Source organism: Eurypyga helias, unplaced genomic scaffold (genome assembly GCF_000690775.1).
Source record: "Eurypyga helias isolate BGI_N326 unplaced genomic scaffold, ASM69077v1 scaffold18393, whole genome shotgun sequence".
Taxonomy (NCBI): Eukaryota; Metazoa; Chordata; class Aves; order Eurypygiformes; family Eurypygidae; genus Eurypyga; species Eurypyga helias.
Genome location: NW_010243301.1, coordinates 1 through 16101, shown reverse-complemented (window position 1 = coordinate 16101; position 16101 = coordinate 1). Strand labels below are relative to the sequence as shown.

At 39.7% G+C, this 16101-nt stretch overlaps 1 protein-coding gene across 1 annotated transcript; it reads right to left on the bottom strand.

Moving 5' to 3' along the window:
- Positions 1-1388: 1388 nt before the first annotated feature.
- LOC104507928 (elongation of very long chain fatty acids protein 4-like) lies at positions 1389-12078 on the bottom strand (the record flags this gene model as incomplete). The annotated part of the gene is made up of 3 exons (XM_010149365.1): positions 11889-12078; positions 8296-8376; positions 1389-1560 (listed from the first exon to the last, which is right to left on the bottom strand). Coding segments are annotated over exons 1-3 (415 nt in total), but the record flags the coding sequence as incomplete, so codon positions are not given.
- Positions 12079-16101: the final 4023 nt, after the last annotated feature.

The window sequence follows — 16101 nt, the reverse complement described above, 5'->3', positions numbered from 1 at the left end:
TGATTCTATGATCTAGACCCTGTTAGTTAGTACAGGGTCTAGTTTATATTGTATCTATGAAAGTGATATGCTATCAACTAGAATATAGAAGAACATAGATCTATCCATGTTTATGCAGTCGCAGAATATAAATGCAGAAGAGCAACTGCTGCTTTTCCTTTTGCAGAGGCTAGAAACCACGAGGTAGTGCAAGAACACCAAAACCTGGAATAAATTTGGAAACAGTTGCAACTGTTGTTTTGAAAACGGCAGATATTCAGCATGAAAAGTCTGAAAACGCAACAAGGGAGAGGGCATTTTGAGATATCCAGAGAATTTCTAAATGAGACTACAAGTAATCATCCAGTCTCCAATGAACTTATTTTATGGGTGCAGTAGCCAATAAAGACCATGAAATGTCTGGTGCAGTACCTGCATCCTGCAGGTTACCTGGGAGAAATTCAAGGATAGTCACAGATTCTCATTTTAAATACTACTTCTTTTGAATGTAAGTACCCACTCAGTCCAAGCTATCTATAGTAAATGAGAGCATAAAAACCTCATGCATTAAGTGTTAGTGTTGTTTGACAAACCCCCCCAAAATCTTAGTCTGGTGTGTTGTTCACTGTGTGTTATTTTCAATCTTAAGCCTACAAAGCTCATTACAAACAAAACCGGGTATTTTCCCTATACCCTCAGCTCCATAGACCTTATAAGTTGAGAGAGACAAGGCAAAACAACAGGAACAAGGGTACAGTGCAGGCAAGGGAGGAAGTGGCAAGTACAATGCAATAAAATTCTTTGATGGGGGCTTTAGAAAGGAAGCAAAGGAAAAAAAAAGGCTGATAATGAATTATAGACTTGTGTCATTATAAATAGGTTTTAAAAGTTAATCGACAGATTTATTGGCTCACCTTCAAGGGAAAGTTTCAGAATTTTATACATGCCTCTCTTATAAAAAGAAAGCAAACCCCAAACTCAGATATAATGCCAAAATAGCATCTCCATTAACTTCATTACATTTGCACACAGATTGTGGCTCATAATTAGATTTTGCAGTTCTCTGTATCTGCAAAAATTAAAGTTAGGCAAGACACATTCACCTTTCTGTTTCATACAGAACAAAGATAATTTTGAAGACAGAACTTCAGGCTTGCAATTGATACCCATGAGGAGAAAAAAAAAAAAGTTTTGCAATTCATTAGATTATTGCCCTGTTATCTTTTCCTCCCCCACGTTTCCCACAGAGGAAGTCTCTACGCATTGAAGCTACTGCTCTGCTTCAGTGCTATTTAAACAGTCCCGTATATTATAACGTTATGTCTATGAAAACATTTTTCTGTTGATCCCAAACAATAATAATTCTCCCTTATGTCCAATCAAAACAGTATGGGAAGAAGGGAACTCACCTTGTCCACCTGCAACCCACTTAATACCAATCCACCACAAAGTGAACATGGTGAAATGGTGATAGACATGAAGGAAACTAATTTGGTTAAATTTCTTCCTCAAGATGAAGAATACTGTATCCAAATATTCAATTCCTTTAGAGACATAATACCACCATAAAGCAGCAGCTATCTGCAATGAAAAAAACAGACAACACAAGTTTTAGTGATTCCAAGTTAAACCGAATAAAGTTCTCTCCATCTATGTTTTGCGAGAGAAGGATACCTCTTCCTTCCCCAAATCCTGGTAAATGTTGAGGTGGAGTCATTAAACATCTAACACTATGAGAACAAGAAGAAATACAATGCTCCATCTATTCTGGACATGGAAGTATTATTCTGAGTCTACTGCTCACAAATCACAAGAAGAGCTAACATCATTAAAAGCTTTGTCACATCTAAACAGTTTACCAGTTAAACGTAGGGAGTTTGTGTCATCATTCTCTACCCTAAGCTGTGTGGGAGAGGGCTACCACAGGGCTTCCCCTGATAATGAGGCAACACTCTGATGTGGTCAGAGCAACGAGGCAGGAACATTGTCATAAAATGAAGCTGCAAACAATGAAACCTTATATAAAATTCTTTCAGTACCACAGACATAGGGGTGGGAAGATACCAAATCACTCTTACAAGTGACATGTGGTACAGCTTCCACATCCCTTAGGACAATACTCCCCTCAGCTTCCTGTGGCCTGCTCAGTAACCCCCTTTGGAAAGCAGCATTCCCCGACTGGCTCTGTACCATTCAGAGAATAGAAGAAATGAGACCACAGGAGCCACATAAGCTACAGAGATATAACCCATCTACCCAACAGGGCAGTGCTACACACCCACATTCTTCTTCTAATCCACCCATGACAGTGGATCTTGCCAAAGATGCCTGCTGAAATCAGGATATTGTTGTACCAGGGAAAGCCCAGAAGCTCTGTGTAGCAATTTGCTAATACTATGATATGGGGGTATGGTGGCTGTGGGGACTCCCTTCCAGATCCCAAAGGATAGCAACAAGCCTAGTTCCTGGCACTGTAAGTCATCTAGCTTGTTATGCAAGGGTGGGACCAGAACATATCCCAGATGGTGACTCACATAGAGAATGAAAAAAAAAAGTTGGAAATGGCACCACTGGCAGGGACAGCAGGCAATGTCACAACACACCTATTTGTAAGAAGTTCACCTGGTCTGTCAGGACACATCTGACAGCAGATCAGACTTTTTTACCTTGACATGGTGTGAAATAACCCCACCACCCCCTCAGTCCCCAGGACAGACAAGAGAAGAAGTTAAGGCAGCAGTGTCTTCCCTTCCCAAATACACATGTACTGTTGGGCATGTAATAGAAAGGGCAATGGGAAGAATGAGCAGTACAGAGCAATGCTACAGCCTCCCACGGTTGTTTTTCTCCACCTCTCCAAACTAGCATGGGAAGGAACACATCCCTTCTCAGAATAAGCTTGCCACAGCCATAATTGGACTGGTGAACATTTTCTGAGCGATTACAGCAGAAGCAAAAAAGCAGAATGGGAGCAGAAGAGTGCTGCAGATCTGCATTGCAGACTCTGCAGTTTCCCAAAGGGAATGCACAACTTACTGTTGCCAAACTGCAGATTTCTGTGTATCCGGTGATGAATACCCTTCTCACCCTCTGGATAGGATTTAGCCTACTTCAGGTCTCAGGGAGAGGTGGCAGTTTTTGTCGATTTTATAGAAAAAGATACTAATATCTGTTAAAGTTGGAAAGGCTTAATGAGAGAAAAGTGACTCCCACAGACGCTGGGGTTCTCAGACACACAGGCAAGGTGCAAGAACCATCAATATATATATATGTGTTGCTCAATATCCAGTACAGTTCTGTCTCTGGGACAGGTAGTCAGATGTTTAGTAACACCCACATCAAGGCTTTGTCTCACACCCATGGATTAGCGTAACAGTCCAACATCTTTTACAGATCTTTGCTAAAGCTGCATCTCTTAATTTATTTAAGATAAGCATCTTTTCATCTCATGAGTTAACAATAAACACTTTGGACTGCATCCATAAAAAATAAGCCAGCACTACTCAAGCTTTTTGGAGGACCTTCCTTCCGAGAAACTTTTAAAGAATCAATAGGTCAGTTACAAGCAAACTGCCATAAAAGCTCTTATAAAGCCAATGTGCATTTTCTTAAAGAAAGGATGAACAATGAGCCAAATAGCCAATTTACTGTATGACATAGAGCAAAATGTAAGCTGAGAAAAGTCCAACAAAAAACCCTTATGTTTTATGCCCAAGATGTCCAGGAGCATATAGTGAACTTGTGGAAAGTCATTTAACACACCTCATTCCTCTTCTTTTGAATTCCACCTGCTTACACAGAAGGCAATTACAGTCCATAGATCAAAATCAGCCAAACTTTTGATCAAAATGCTTCCCATCACTTAAGAACAAAAACCAGCCTCCACTTCTCTGCAGGATTATACCTGCTGACTCTTGTGTCCCTGCAGAACTTTTTGCCTGACAGATCTATTGCTCTCTTCCTATCACCAAACTTCACTACCATTTATTCTCAAACCTGATAGGTTTCGTGTACTGATGATCTATTTAAGCGCTCCCAATGACTTCTGCAGATGTTTTGATCATTAGCTTACAGATGCAGAAAAAAAATGAAACAGATGCTAAGTCGTTCGCCCGAGGCCATCCCTGCACTCAGTGACAGAGGGCAGAAATAAAGCAGAACAATACACCAACAAGTAAGCTAAGTCAGGAGCAGATGGCTACTATTAAACAACTTCTGCAAAGCATCAGAAGTTAGGACCTAACAGAAGTTAGGACCTAACCTGTAGCTTTTCTTTGGACACAGCATGAAAGAAAGATTTAGCTTAAAAAAAGGCCCATTCCTGAAATGAGTACTACTAGTCAGAACCGTACCTTTTCTGGCAATTTTCATATGTGCCAATCTAAGTCTGTTAAAACACCAGATGGCACAGAAAGATTACATTACAGCCTAGGATTAAGGGGGTCAACAAGAAGTCCAATCCCATGACCTCTGCCTGCTGCAGGGTTTTTGAACAGAGAGCTTCTTTAACGTGGGACTCTGTTCCTGCATCCTCGTTCCTCGTAGCAGGTTGGAGACAGTTATCTGTTATGAGGTTTGAAGGGACAGGTATTTCTTAGAAAGTAACAGTAACACTAAAAACTAAAGTGGCTTTTAAAGAGAGCTCTTTCCTTTGCTTCACTTATAGAATTTTGTTTACAGGACCATGACAACTATTTTGTTAAGACAAGTTCACTTTTCACAGAAGTTTGAAGTAAATAATTATTATTGTATTTCATATATATTTCATAGGAGGAAACTACTCAAGCTCTAGGCATAAACAGTGCAGATTAGGATAACAATAGAGAAGACAATCGTAGCTCAGCTTTATGATTAGCACACTTAAAACTAGGAACTAACTACTTCATACAGTCCCAGATTCCTAATTCTCAGCTCTCCAGAAATGCTAATAAAATAGATGAACCTTGACTCGGGAAACAAGGACACACAAATGTAAGCAGAAGGGGAAGGTGACTACCCATAGACACTAATATGCCTTATGTTAGACAGTATTAGGAAACAGTTCACTCCAAAGTTGTATTCCAAGCACGGGTTTAACACAACAGGCCTTTGCATTTATTATTTTGTCTACTAAGCTATAACAAAAAAAAAAAGTTCTTCCAAGACGCAGCTGCAGCTCCTTCAAAATCCCTTCTTGGGGATTTCTTCCCCCTTTTCTTTGTTCTCTACTATGAATTGTTTGGGTTTTTTTTTAAATAAAACTAATTACAAAACACACTCCTCAACCTCCTGCCAGCAGGCAGTAAGGTGGCCATGAACTACACCCAGAAAGTAAGTCCTTTAGAAAGAGTTTATCTGTGCAGCTGTGCAATCTAGTTTCCATCCCCTGCAATTGTGGAATCTAATTTACATCCCTGCTTGCTCTGGTCATCCATTACCCCTTGTAGACCAACAGCTAAGGGACCCTGGATGAGATTAACAGGTGTAGGTAAGTTGAAAAGAGTGAGTAGGAGGAATGACTTCTTCAACCTATGTGTAACAAAATTGTCAGTGAAAGCCACAAGCTTGATAAAGTTGAAGAAAATGTACAGACAAATTAACAGAAGAATATTCCCTTAAAAACTGGCAAAACAAAGAGGCTATGTCTGACCAGCAGACTACTGGTGTTGCAGACTATACAGGGGAAGTGCCACCACATACCCTTACACTGTTCCCTTGAAATCACCATTGGCTTACTGTCTTGAGACCTGATGTGGGTTAGAATCATAGAATCATAGAATGGTTAGGGTTGCAAGGGACCTTAAAGATCATCTAGTTCCAACCCCCCTGCCATGGGCAGGGACACCTTGCACTAGACCAGGTTGCTCAAAGCCTCATCCAGCCTGGCCTTGAAGACATCCAGGGATGGGGCATCCACAACATCTCTGGGCAACCTGTTCCAGTGCCTCACCACCCTCTCTGTGAAGAATTTCTTCCTGATATCTAATCTAAACCTCCCTGTTTTCAATTTGTACCCGTTACCCCTTGTACTAGAAAGGAGAGGAAAGACATTCTCTGGCACCCAGGATAGCTAAACCTTCTTTTTGGAACTGTTTACCAGCTCTTTGTACTCCCTGGAGGAACAAAGGCCGGTATCTTGACCCCTCATTTTGAGCAGGACCTGTGGTCAAACAGGGCCACTACATGGCAACATCATAGTGGCACATTCCCCAAAAGGTAGAAACGGAGGTCACAGCAGGGCTTCTAGGTTTCCATTTAGACCACCATATGCCATTAGTTTCACATCCAGCTTTCTAAGCCCCACAGTAAAGTCATATATGAAGCATGTTCCATAATACTTTCTGAGCTCAGTGCTGTTTCAATTTTAGTCCCAATCTGCTTTATCTGACTAATACAGGACTCATTTATTCATTCTCTTACAAATAAATCTATTGCATTTGCAATTAATTCTACTGTTGCAGTACAGCATTCCTCTGCAGAGCACACCCAGTGGCCAACAAATACTAACATTTAGTACTGAGATCTGTTAAAAGGGTGTGAGAGATGTGATAGGTGGTTTATCAGCTCTAAACTCAAAACTTCAAAAAGGAGCCCACATTTACTTACATTTTAAAATTGCTTTTGCAGGTTTATATTAACAAAAATGATAGTGAAAGGAATCTTGGGGAGGTTTTGGGTTTTTTTTTTGTCCTACAGGGTCAAATCCCAACAGCATAACTTCTAAATGTAGAGCATGATACACTGTTAAGCAGGCTAGCAGAGTATCCTAGACTCTTTAGTCAGGATTTGCACAGTACACTTGTGCAAACTGAGAATTAATTCAAAAGAACTACTGGATAATGTTCGAGATCAGGGTCTTAACTTCTACTATACAGTTGCTGCAACAACTTGGTAACTCCATTTTCCCTGCTTCCTCAACAGTCTCAGCTGCAAACCGAGCATGCTACAACTTAAAATTTAATTTCTAAAGCTTATGCAAATCCTCAAGTTTGCAAAAAAATCCTTAAAACCTTGTTTTTCTGGACACATCATATGCAATAAATACATTGTACAGGTCATAATGAACAAAAGAGAAGATAATTCTTTTCAGCAGGTCTGACCTCTGCACAGCCTCCCACAGATGCTGGGATGCTAGCACCTAAAAGTGAGGCTATGAAACAGATTTTTTGTATACTAAAAGTCATTACGCCCTGTACTTAGCTATTATAAAAATTCCTTTAATATATGCCATACCAGTCCTCAACATTATCCACCTGAGCACAAGGGCATTCTGTTTTGATTGTCTATTTGAAAAAAAAAAAAAACAACTGTAAAACATTTGGTGCACTTGGCTAGATTTTGTTTTTAAACCAAACTATTAACAAGCATTCGAGTGAGTGAAATAGTGAGTGCACATATTGGCAAAGGTGAAAGGCGACTACCATAAGGTTAATAAAAATCTACACAGAGAGCTGTTCTGCAATATCAGTCACTACACATAAGGTGTAAGACTCAAACCTACCCATCTCACTACCACCCCTGCCACGTGCACAAACTTTTGAGTAATACTATGCACAAACAGCTGCCTTGTAGAGAGGCATTTCTTGAAACGTGTTATAAATATTACATGTATTTAGACTACAAACAGAATTTCATTACATTTTCAGGAACGCGTTCTAATCTGTAGATGAAACTTGCAAGAACAGCTGAGAGATTCTCAAGTGTCAGCTCTGCCGGAAGATAAGGTTTAGTACATGAGCTAATCAACAGCGTTACGGAAATTAACAAGCCTCTGCACTTTGGTTTTAATTTGAATACTTTCCAAAAAACACACATTTGAAATCTAAGCTTCTGCAATGGAATGTACTGATAATATATTTGCCAGAAGCCAGCAAAATCTCCTGAAGACAAACACAGTTAAAAGAGACAGAATGTTGCCTCACCAGTATGAGTCAAGTGCAACCACAGCGTATGCTGACAAATCTACCTTGCTTGATCTAGCCAGAATACTACACCTTTACTGTGGTTACCCTGGTATCAAACTTCAGCAAGGGCCAGGAACCAGAGTATGTACACAAAGTTTATCCTGGAATGTACAATTGCGGATGAAGCCAAGGATGGTATCTTTAAAACTACCCTTATGCAGCAGCCAGATGAAAGCTACAGCAAACAGGCTGATGCACTTTGATTAAACCCGCTGCATGCAATGCAGTCCAACCTGAAGCGGTCTGTGGGAATATAACGGGATACAGTCATGGCTGACAGCAGAACTTTGGAAACACTATTTTCAGACAAGACTAAAGCCAGTGCTGTATATTACACACATTCAGATACAAATATGAAAGACGAAATACTCACCCTAACTTCATAAACATTATCTGAATAATCCACAGTCTGGCAGACATAGCTGTACCCTCGAGCTCTTGATGACAAAAACAGCTGAAAATATTAAAGTCATACATGAGGGAAAAGATGCTACATAAAACATGTTCATAACAATTATCAGCAAATTTCTTGCGACATGAAACTTACCTGAACAGAAATATTTAAAACGTCCTTATCAGTCCTAAGAATACTATTGGAGAAAGCCAATATTTAGTTCTACCAACCTGTTGTTACACAGTACCTATTTTTTTCTTGTAAATTAAAAAGAAAGTATTAATTTTTCCCTCCCTGTAACTGCACAGATAATTAGAGCCCTGTACATATTAGTAAGCATTCCAGTGTGATCTTAAGCTATTCAAACACGAGTATCCTCTCTGATGGCTCTACCTTCAGAGACAGAAAATACCTAATTGCTTTCACTATGAATGACAGAATTGCTATTCCTGTGATGGATTACAATGAACTCTCTCCAATAGACAGTGATTAGATCATTTGGATCTACTATTCTGAAGAGAGTATACCAATCAAAATCCAGAAAAAAACCCAAACCTGAACAGTCAATGCTGAGCACCCATAAAACATATTGAGAGAAATTGGATGAAGAAAAGTTCCCCATGTCGTGCCAACAAAAATGGCCTAAAGCACACGAAGTGCTTCTGCAGAGCCACTCCAAATAAAGCACGCTGCAATAACCTGAACAGGAGAGGATAAACTTGACATTTGGGCAACTTCCTGTTGGAAAGAAAACTTGCTTAAAGCTGAACAAGGTTCAAGCAACACTTCTAATCTTGACATTCATCAATGTTATGATCCAAGACTGTTTAAAGCCAGGCAATCCCACCCTGTTAAGGATTAAAAAATAGACAGCAGTGGAGCAGACATAACCTGTAAATTGTAAGCTGTGAAAGTAAAGAAGGGTGATACAAAAAGATCTCCAAAATAAACATGGGTACGCACTCTCTCCACTGGAGGAGGGGAGGGGGATTTGTGAGAGCGGCTTCGTGGTATTTTGCTAGACAGAGTTAAACCACGACACTAGTCTTACCACTAACCTGACTTCCATCTCATTCAGACTAAACTCGAGTTTACTTCGGTATCTCAACTTGCACAGAGCACTAGGAATGCAAAGAGATGCAGGGACACATGTTACCCAGATAAAACCAACATACAAAACCTCGTGAAACTCTGGACTTACTTGCTGTGCATCTGTTTACAGAGGGAAGAGAAAGAACTGCCTGCAGAAATGATCCTAAGAAAGAAATGGAACTACTTCTGTATCATCCAAGTCCATTTACAAACTGCTGTAGTATCATCTCTCTCCAGTGTAGTCCCACACAGGTATGAGGACGCTTGATCAGAGAAAAGCAGGGAACAGTTTAGTCCATGCTGTTACAGAAACAAGCCAAGCTCTGCTGTGACCTGTGACTGGGTAATTTGACCAAGATTCACTTGGTAAAAGGCAATAAACTGACTTCACCAAACTGCCTCAAAGTAGAATACGAAGATCAAGATTTTGTGGTAAAATAGGGCCTAGGCGTCTGGACTTGCAAAATTTGCTCCTAATTTAAAGCTGAACTTGACTCCAACCTATGGGAGTCTTGGACTAGACAACCTAGCAGCACTTTACAGGCTTACCATTTTAATGTGAGCTATCACAGATGAACAATACAGCTTGCCATCAGGATGATTATTTAAATAACATTTAAAGGCGCTTCACATTGAAATTCTAGTTCTCAGCAACACCTGGAAACTTTACAGTCATTCAAAAAGCACAAACTGTGTATCATTTCACTCATAACAATTACATTACAAATGTACACTGTGCAAATTACAGCACTGGCATAACTGGTATTGTAAACCTCACATAGATTGAGGCAGAAGTTGCCTGGCTAAAGGGAACAATTGAAACTTGAACACCTTCCTCCTATCAGTCTCTAACATCAAGAAAAGACACTTCCTGTAAATGCTGTCTCCATAGCCTTAGCATCTAATGAATAACAACCGACCAATTGAAATAGTAGGAAACTAGAACCTCCGTCTGTGTCTAAAATTACGAGCTTTCAGCCTATCAGCAGCAATGCGTATTTGCAGTCCCACTCGTTTTTATGTGAATTCAGTGACTTGGAAATGCCATGCAAAAACATATGTTATCCTATAGGCAACACAGGGTTGAAAACTAATTGGCTACAAGTCTGGTATAATTCAGCTTATGGATAAAATAAACCAATTCAAAAGAATAAGTGAAAGAGACAGACATGGCAAAACCACTGCAGAACTCATTTCAGAGGAGTTTCAGTTTTAACCTGGCAAGATGACTGGATTTCATCCATTTCCACTTCTATTCTTGGGTGACAGCACTAAATTCGGTTGTACCCACAGTATTTTATTACTCAGTCGAATAGTGCAAGAAGCAGTTCAGACACAATGGCGACTGAGGTGTGATGGTTAAACTTTTATAAACCATGTCTTAAAAAAAAGAATGAAATCAGTTAATGATTTTATTATAGAAGCTCTGGGGAAGGGTCAATATGCAGATCATCATCACATGTGCCATGCTTTCCTAGCAAAAGTACAGAACAGACCAGCCAGAAGAGTTCTGCAATGCTGTAATTTTAACTATCATCAGCTTCATTTGCTTACTTCTGGAAACAGACTTTGCAAATTATGATCTGAGGTCTTCCAGGAAGAAGACGCAGTCCACATGAGCAAAGTCACAGCAGCATATAGCTGATATTAAGGAGTAGTTTATTCTGGACAGCTATCCTTGAATAATGATTACCAAACTGTTAAGTAATCCCACTTAGCTACTGCTAACAAACTGACCCACTGTATTGTTAATAGTAATTTCCTCTAGGAATGCAGCAACACCAAAATTTATTAAAATTAACACACTTAGAATGTTGGAAACCAAATATTAGAACACTTATCCTTTATTTTAATGTAAAGATACAGTTTACTTAATTTTTATTCTTATTCTAAAAGATCCCTTACAGACAAGATACTTTTCAACACTAAAGACAACGGACATCTGAACTTCTAAAAATCATAAACACACAATGCAGCAACACCAAAATTTATTAAAATTAACACACTTAGAATGTTGGAAACCAAATATTAGAACACTTATCCTTTATTTTAATGTAAAGATACAGTTTACTTAATTTTTATTCTTATTCTAAAAGATCCCTTACAGACAAGATACTTTTCAACACTAAAGACAACGGACATCTGAACTTCTAAAAATCATAAACACACTGAATGCACCAAATAGATTAATTTAAATCTCTACAGATTTTAGTTAATCTGCCCAGTATTAACACCAATATAAATCTCAGAAGAACTTGGAATAGCTAATAAACAAATACTATGCTCTCTGTAGTGCATTTATTCTCAAACAGAATGTACCTAGCTATAGAAATACATCAAAGGCAAACCAGCTTTAAAAGTCTGTGCAAAACAGTCATCCTCAACAGATATCATGAATATGTAGGGTTATTTTCATTTTGCAGTCTGTAGCCACCCTCAGATTTAAGTAGGAATTCCCTCCTGCAGGACGGCATACACACCTCTTTGAAAATGAAGAAGTTGAGTAGAACCATTCCAAAGTTGTAAACAACCAACAGGAAACGTAACTGGAAGGGCTCTCTTGTCTTCATCCATTTGGGGCCCAGCCAGACAGTGAGGAGATAAATAGTGCTTATAGTCAACGTTGGGAATGGAGACTGCATCAAGGGCCAATCATCAACGCGTTTGTCTGGAGTGGGTGAAGCAAAAAGAAGGAATCAACAAGGTCTGAACAAAATAGATTTCACCATAATTTTAAGCATTGTATTTGTTAAATATCATTCTCTCCTGGAATAACTGCGTCAGTTGGCAGAAACACAATAGACTCATTCTTTCTAGGAAGATTAAAGAAAATAGTTTTAATAAAAAACACTACATCACATTATCTCACACCAAGAGTCATTGTGTCACGCAAACTCTTTTGTTGAGTTCTACAACTCAAAACAATGAAGTAAATAGAATCATGTGAGCCCAAACCCAACCTAACCCACTAATCCCCCAAAAGAACAATTTTGGTTATGATGAACAGTGACTGCAACGACAACATAACCAAATATTCAACACCACTGCAAATGACAGATACACAGATTTGGCAAAATACTGGTAACAATAGCTTTTATTAGTTTAAAATTGTGCACTAAAAAGCCTCCAATTAATCTTACACAGGTTGCATGATCCTAATCAAGTACCTTTGCTACTTGATGTAGGTCAGACTCATGCTTCAGACAGAATACTAACAATGTTACTGGAGAACAACCAAATAAAAGAGTTTAAAGAGACGGTTCTAGGTAGAGCAATCTGTGATGCCATACGAGAGACAAAGGTTTTATTTACAGTTTCCTTCAGTCACTCACGGGATCCAGAGTTACACATACTCTAGGGCCCAGAATATGCTATATTAAGTTCTGGATCTGTATCAAAAAAAGCACACTTAGCCTGATGAACCAGTGACATCTGGGATTAGAAATGACTCTGCTATAGAGGAGGGAAGGGAGAGACTACAGTGACACCTTACTCTGTTTCCTTCCCCTTATGTGAAGACTAATCTCTAGCTATAGGAAGAGATAAAAGGCAACTATTCCATAACTATCAATACTTCAGATACTGTGCAGCTCTATGATACTAACTGGAGTATCTTGCAGATGCTCAGGCCAGTTGGAGTTCAGCTGGAAATCATACCAAAGGGTTCCTTGGGAAGCTCAGGCATTAAAGCACCTGCCTTCAGTCATCTGGGGGCAAACTCAAACAGCAACACGGTTGCCCACAGACTTACCTAGAGGACAAGTTTCTTTTGGAGAACTGTTTTTCTTCACGGTAACTCAAAGACAGCTAAAAAAACCCTACACCATAAATTAATTCTTGATCCCAGGCATACTAACAGGTAAGTCAGAAAACCCTTCTTAGCTACAGAATGAGGAACTCTGATGCAATGAGGAAAGTACAAACCAGCACTGCAATTACTCCTACTCCACTTCTTTCTCATTTCCTTGGTTTCCCTTAAGGTCATAAATTAGAACCTCCTTTTAGGAGCAGATTTCACGAGACACTATTTCTAATAAACAACAGATACCGTGATCTACAGAAAGACAGTGTGGATGGCACTGACTCTTCTTGCTTGCAGTTGATTTAACAACACTTGCCCTGAACACTGCAAGTAAGATGCTAGGAGGTCTAAAAAGAAGTGGGAAAGAAGAAAGAGAGACCAGCCTAGCTGCTTCCATTATGGCTCTTAATACCAGAAGGGAGAAGTCATCCTGTTGCATGGAAACCTGCAGCAAGGCTGACACTGCCAGAGTGAGGGGAGTCAGCCTTGCAACTGTAGCCACCAACAGAAGCCAAGGGCAAGGTGGGGCATGGAGTACAGGGAGGAGTGGCAAAAAATTCAGAGAGATTGACTGTAGAAACTCAGGCAGTGAAAGAGAACTGAAGAGTTAGTTAACTCTTACTTTTCAGCAAGTCCCTGGAACAGACACTTCTATTACATATACGTATTACATATTTCTCTGTAAAACATGAGAATGATTGCTTTATAGTTCAGTATAGTGTCTTGGGATGTAAAGGAACAGCTCCACTTCCCAGATCTCACAGAATGCTACCTACCTAAAAATCACACACTGCTATCTCTCTTGCACTTTCCTTGCTTGCTTTCAGCAATTGCTCTACCAGTCAGGATTTTAAAATAAAATAAAAGATGACACCACTTAAATGACAAGAGAAATAGAAAAACTCATCATCCACTTGACACAAAGTAACGGGCCAAGACTCATCTCCACCAAGTAAGGTGTCACTTCTTAATTAGGGACAGCTCTAGGAACAGCCAATGTGTGACATGCTCTAATCAAAGCCACAACTCACTTCAGAAACTGTAGTGTGCAAAGAGTTAAGAGCAGCTGAGGGAAGAGACCCGGTTGCTTTCCCAGCCTTTCTGCGCTAAGCAATATAAAGAGGCAAGGACATATCAGAGAATCTGTCATTCTGTTTTCTAACCCAGTGTTTCATGGTATCCTGAACCCTAAACTGACAATACGAAGAACGTGAAGAAGGAAGATTTGAATTTTACCTCATAGCTGAATGTTACCACCCACTTCTGAAAATAGGAAACTGTAACCTATTCCAGATTTCTTTTTGTGGCAGCAGAGAAAGATTTCTAGAGGGAAGAATGAGGATTCACTAGAGGGTGAAAGGAAAGACAAAAGGACAACTTCTATGAATGCCCAGCCACAAGTGGGCTTTGCCTCACGCTTCATCAGCGCTGTAAACGATTCTTCCACCTGCTTTCCACAAATACTACAAACTGAAGAACTTCACTGGAGAAAACCAAGAGATACATTTAATTAACTCTGACAACAACATAAGAACACGTGGGCAGCTGCCATTACACTTCCATACCTGCACCATGGTTTCAGCCTGTTACCCGCTCCCTGCGGAGGGTTTCTGCGGGCTGCCACATCTCAGAGACAAGTCTTAAAAGTATTTGCAAGAAAAACACAGCTTACCCATACAGACCACATAACACACTGCCCAGGGAATCCATCTGATTGGGATTCTGGGGGCCTGACCTCTCCCAGGACAATTAATTACACTTTGAACACAAAACGCCTGTCTGAGGGGGAATACACTTGGCGATTCGCTTCTGGAGTACACCTTGGTCAAAATCGAAGCAAAAAGTCTATCCTAATTCCTACTGCACTAAGAACACCTTGCATTTATTTTAAGGACATTTAGGAGACACTGCATCTGATTATTTTTTACTAATACTGTGGCATCAGAAAACACGGTACTATTCATCCTAGAACTTGCCAGATTTAGAAACTCATTCATCACAAGATCTCACCCGGATAATGCAAAGTAACTTGTTCCCTTTAAATCAGCTCCCCGCACCATTCTTGTTGCACAGAAGGTATTTACAAAACCCATTTCCTTTCAGTTTACCAGGCATGTCTGCTTGTCCATGTTCTACACATAAAACACAGTTACATGGACCCTTGTTCCAAGCTTCTTTTCAGATACCTTCTTTCAAACCAAGAAAAGCACTTAGAGTGAATTTAAGTGACAAACCTCCCAAGCTACTCCAACACCCTCCTCCCTCTCACCCCCCACCCCGTTTTAGCAAAAACGGCATAATTTCTTCTCCTACTTACTAGCTGTGCTGATGATCAGAAATGATTTCTGCAAATTATAGAGACCTGTGATAGCTTAAGGGGACATGAGTGTATTAAATCCTGCAGCACTTCACACGCAACAGGTACATTATTACCTGAAAGATGAAATAAGCTTGCAATAAAAAGGCCAGCTCCCTGAATTAAAAAATCCCTCCAACTGCTTTGAAGCAAAATGACCAATGCCTTTACCTGATTGGAATTGACAGAGACTGACTGAATCTTTCAGGGGATTAATGCGTTTGTCTTTCAAATCCTAAGACCCAGATTCTAATTCGATCACAAATAAAATGTCTGTTGTGATGGCACAGCCTGTAGTACGGTACTTTTTTTGTAAGGTGGGAGAAGTCTGTTCTAAAACATTTCAAGTTGCACTTAATCATAAAGGCAAATCCAGAGCAGAATAAGGCATCTGATAAAATGCTCCTCAGAAAATTACCGTTCTCTAAGGAATGTAGATGAAATATTTATATACACAAGTTTTTGCTGTCATTTTGTGTATATACATTTTAAAGACGTTGCAAAGACAGGAAATAGAAGAGCATATATTAATATA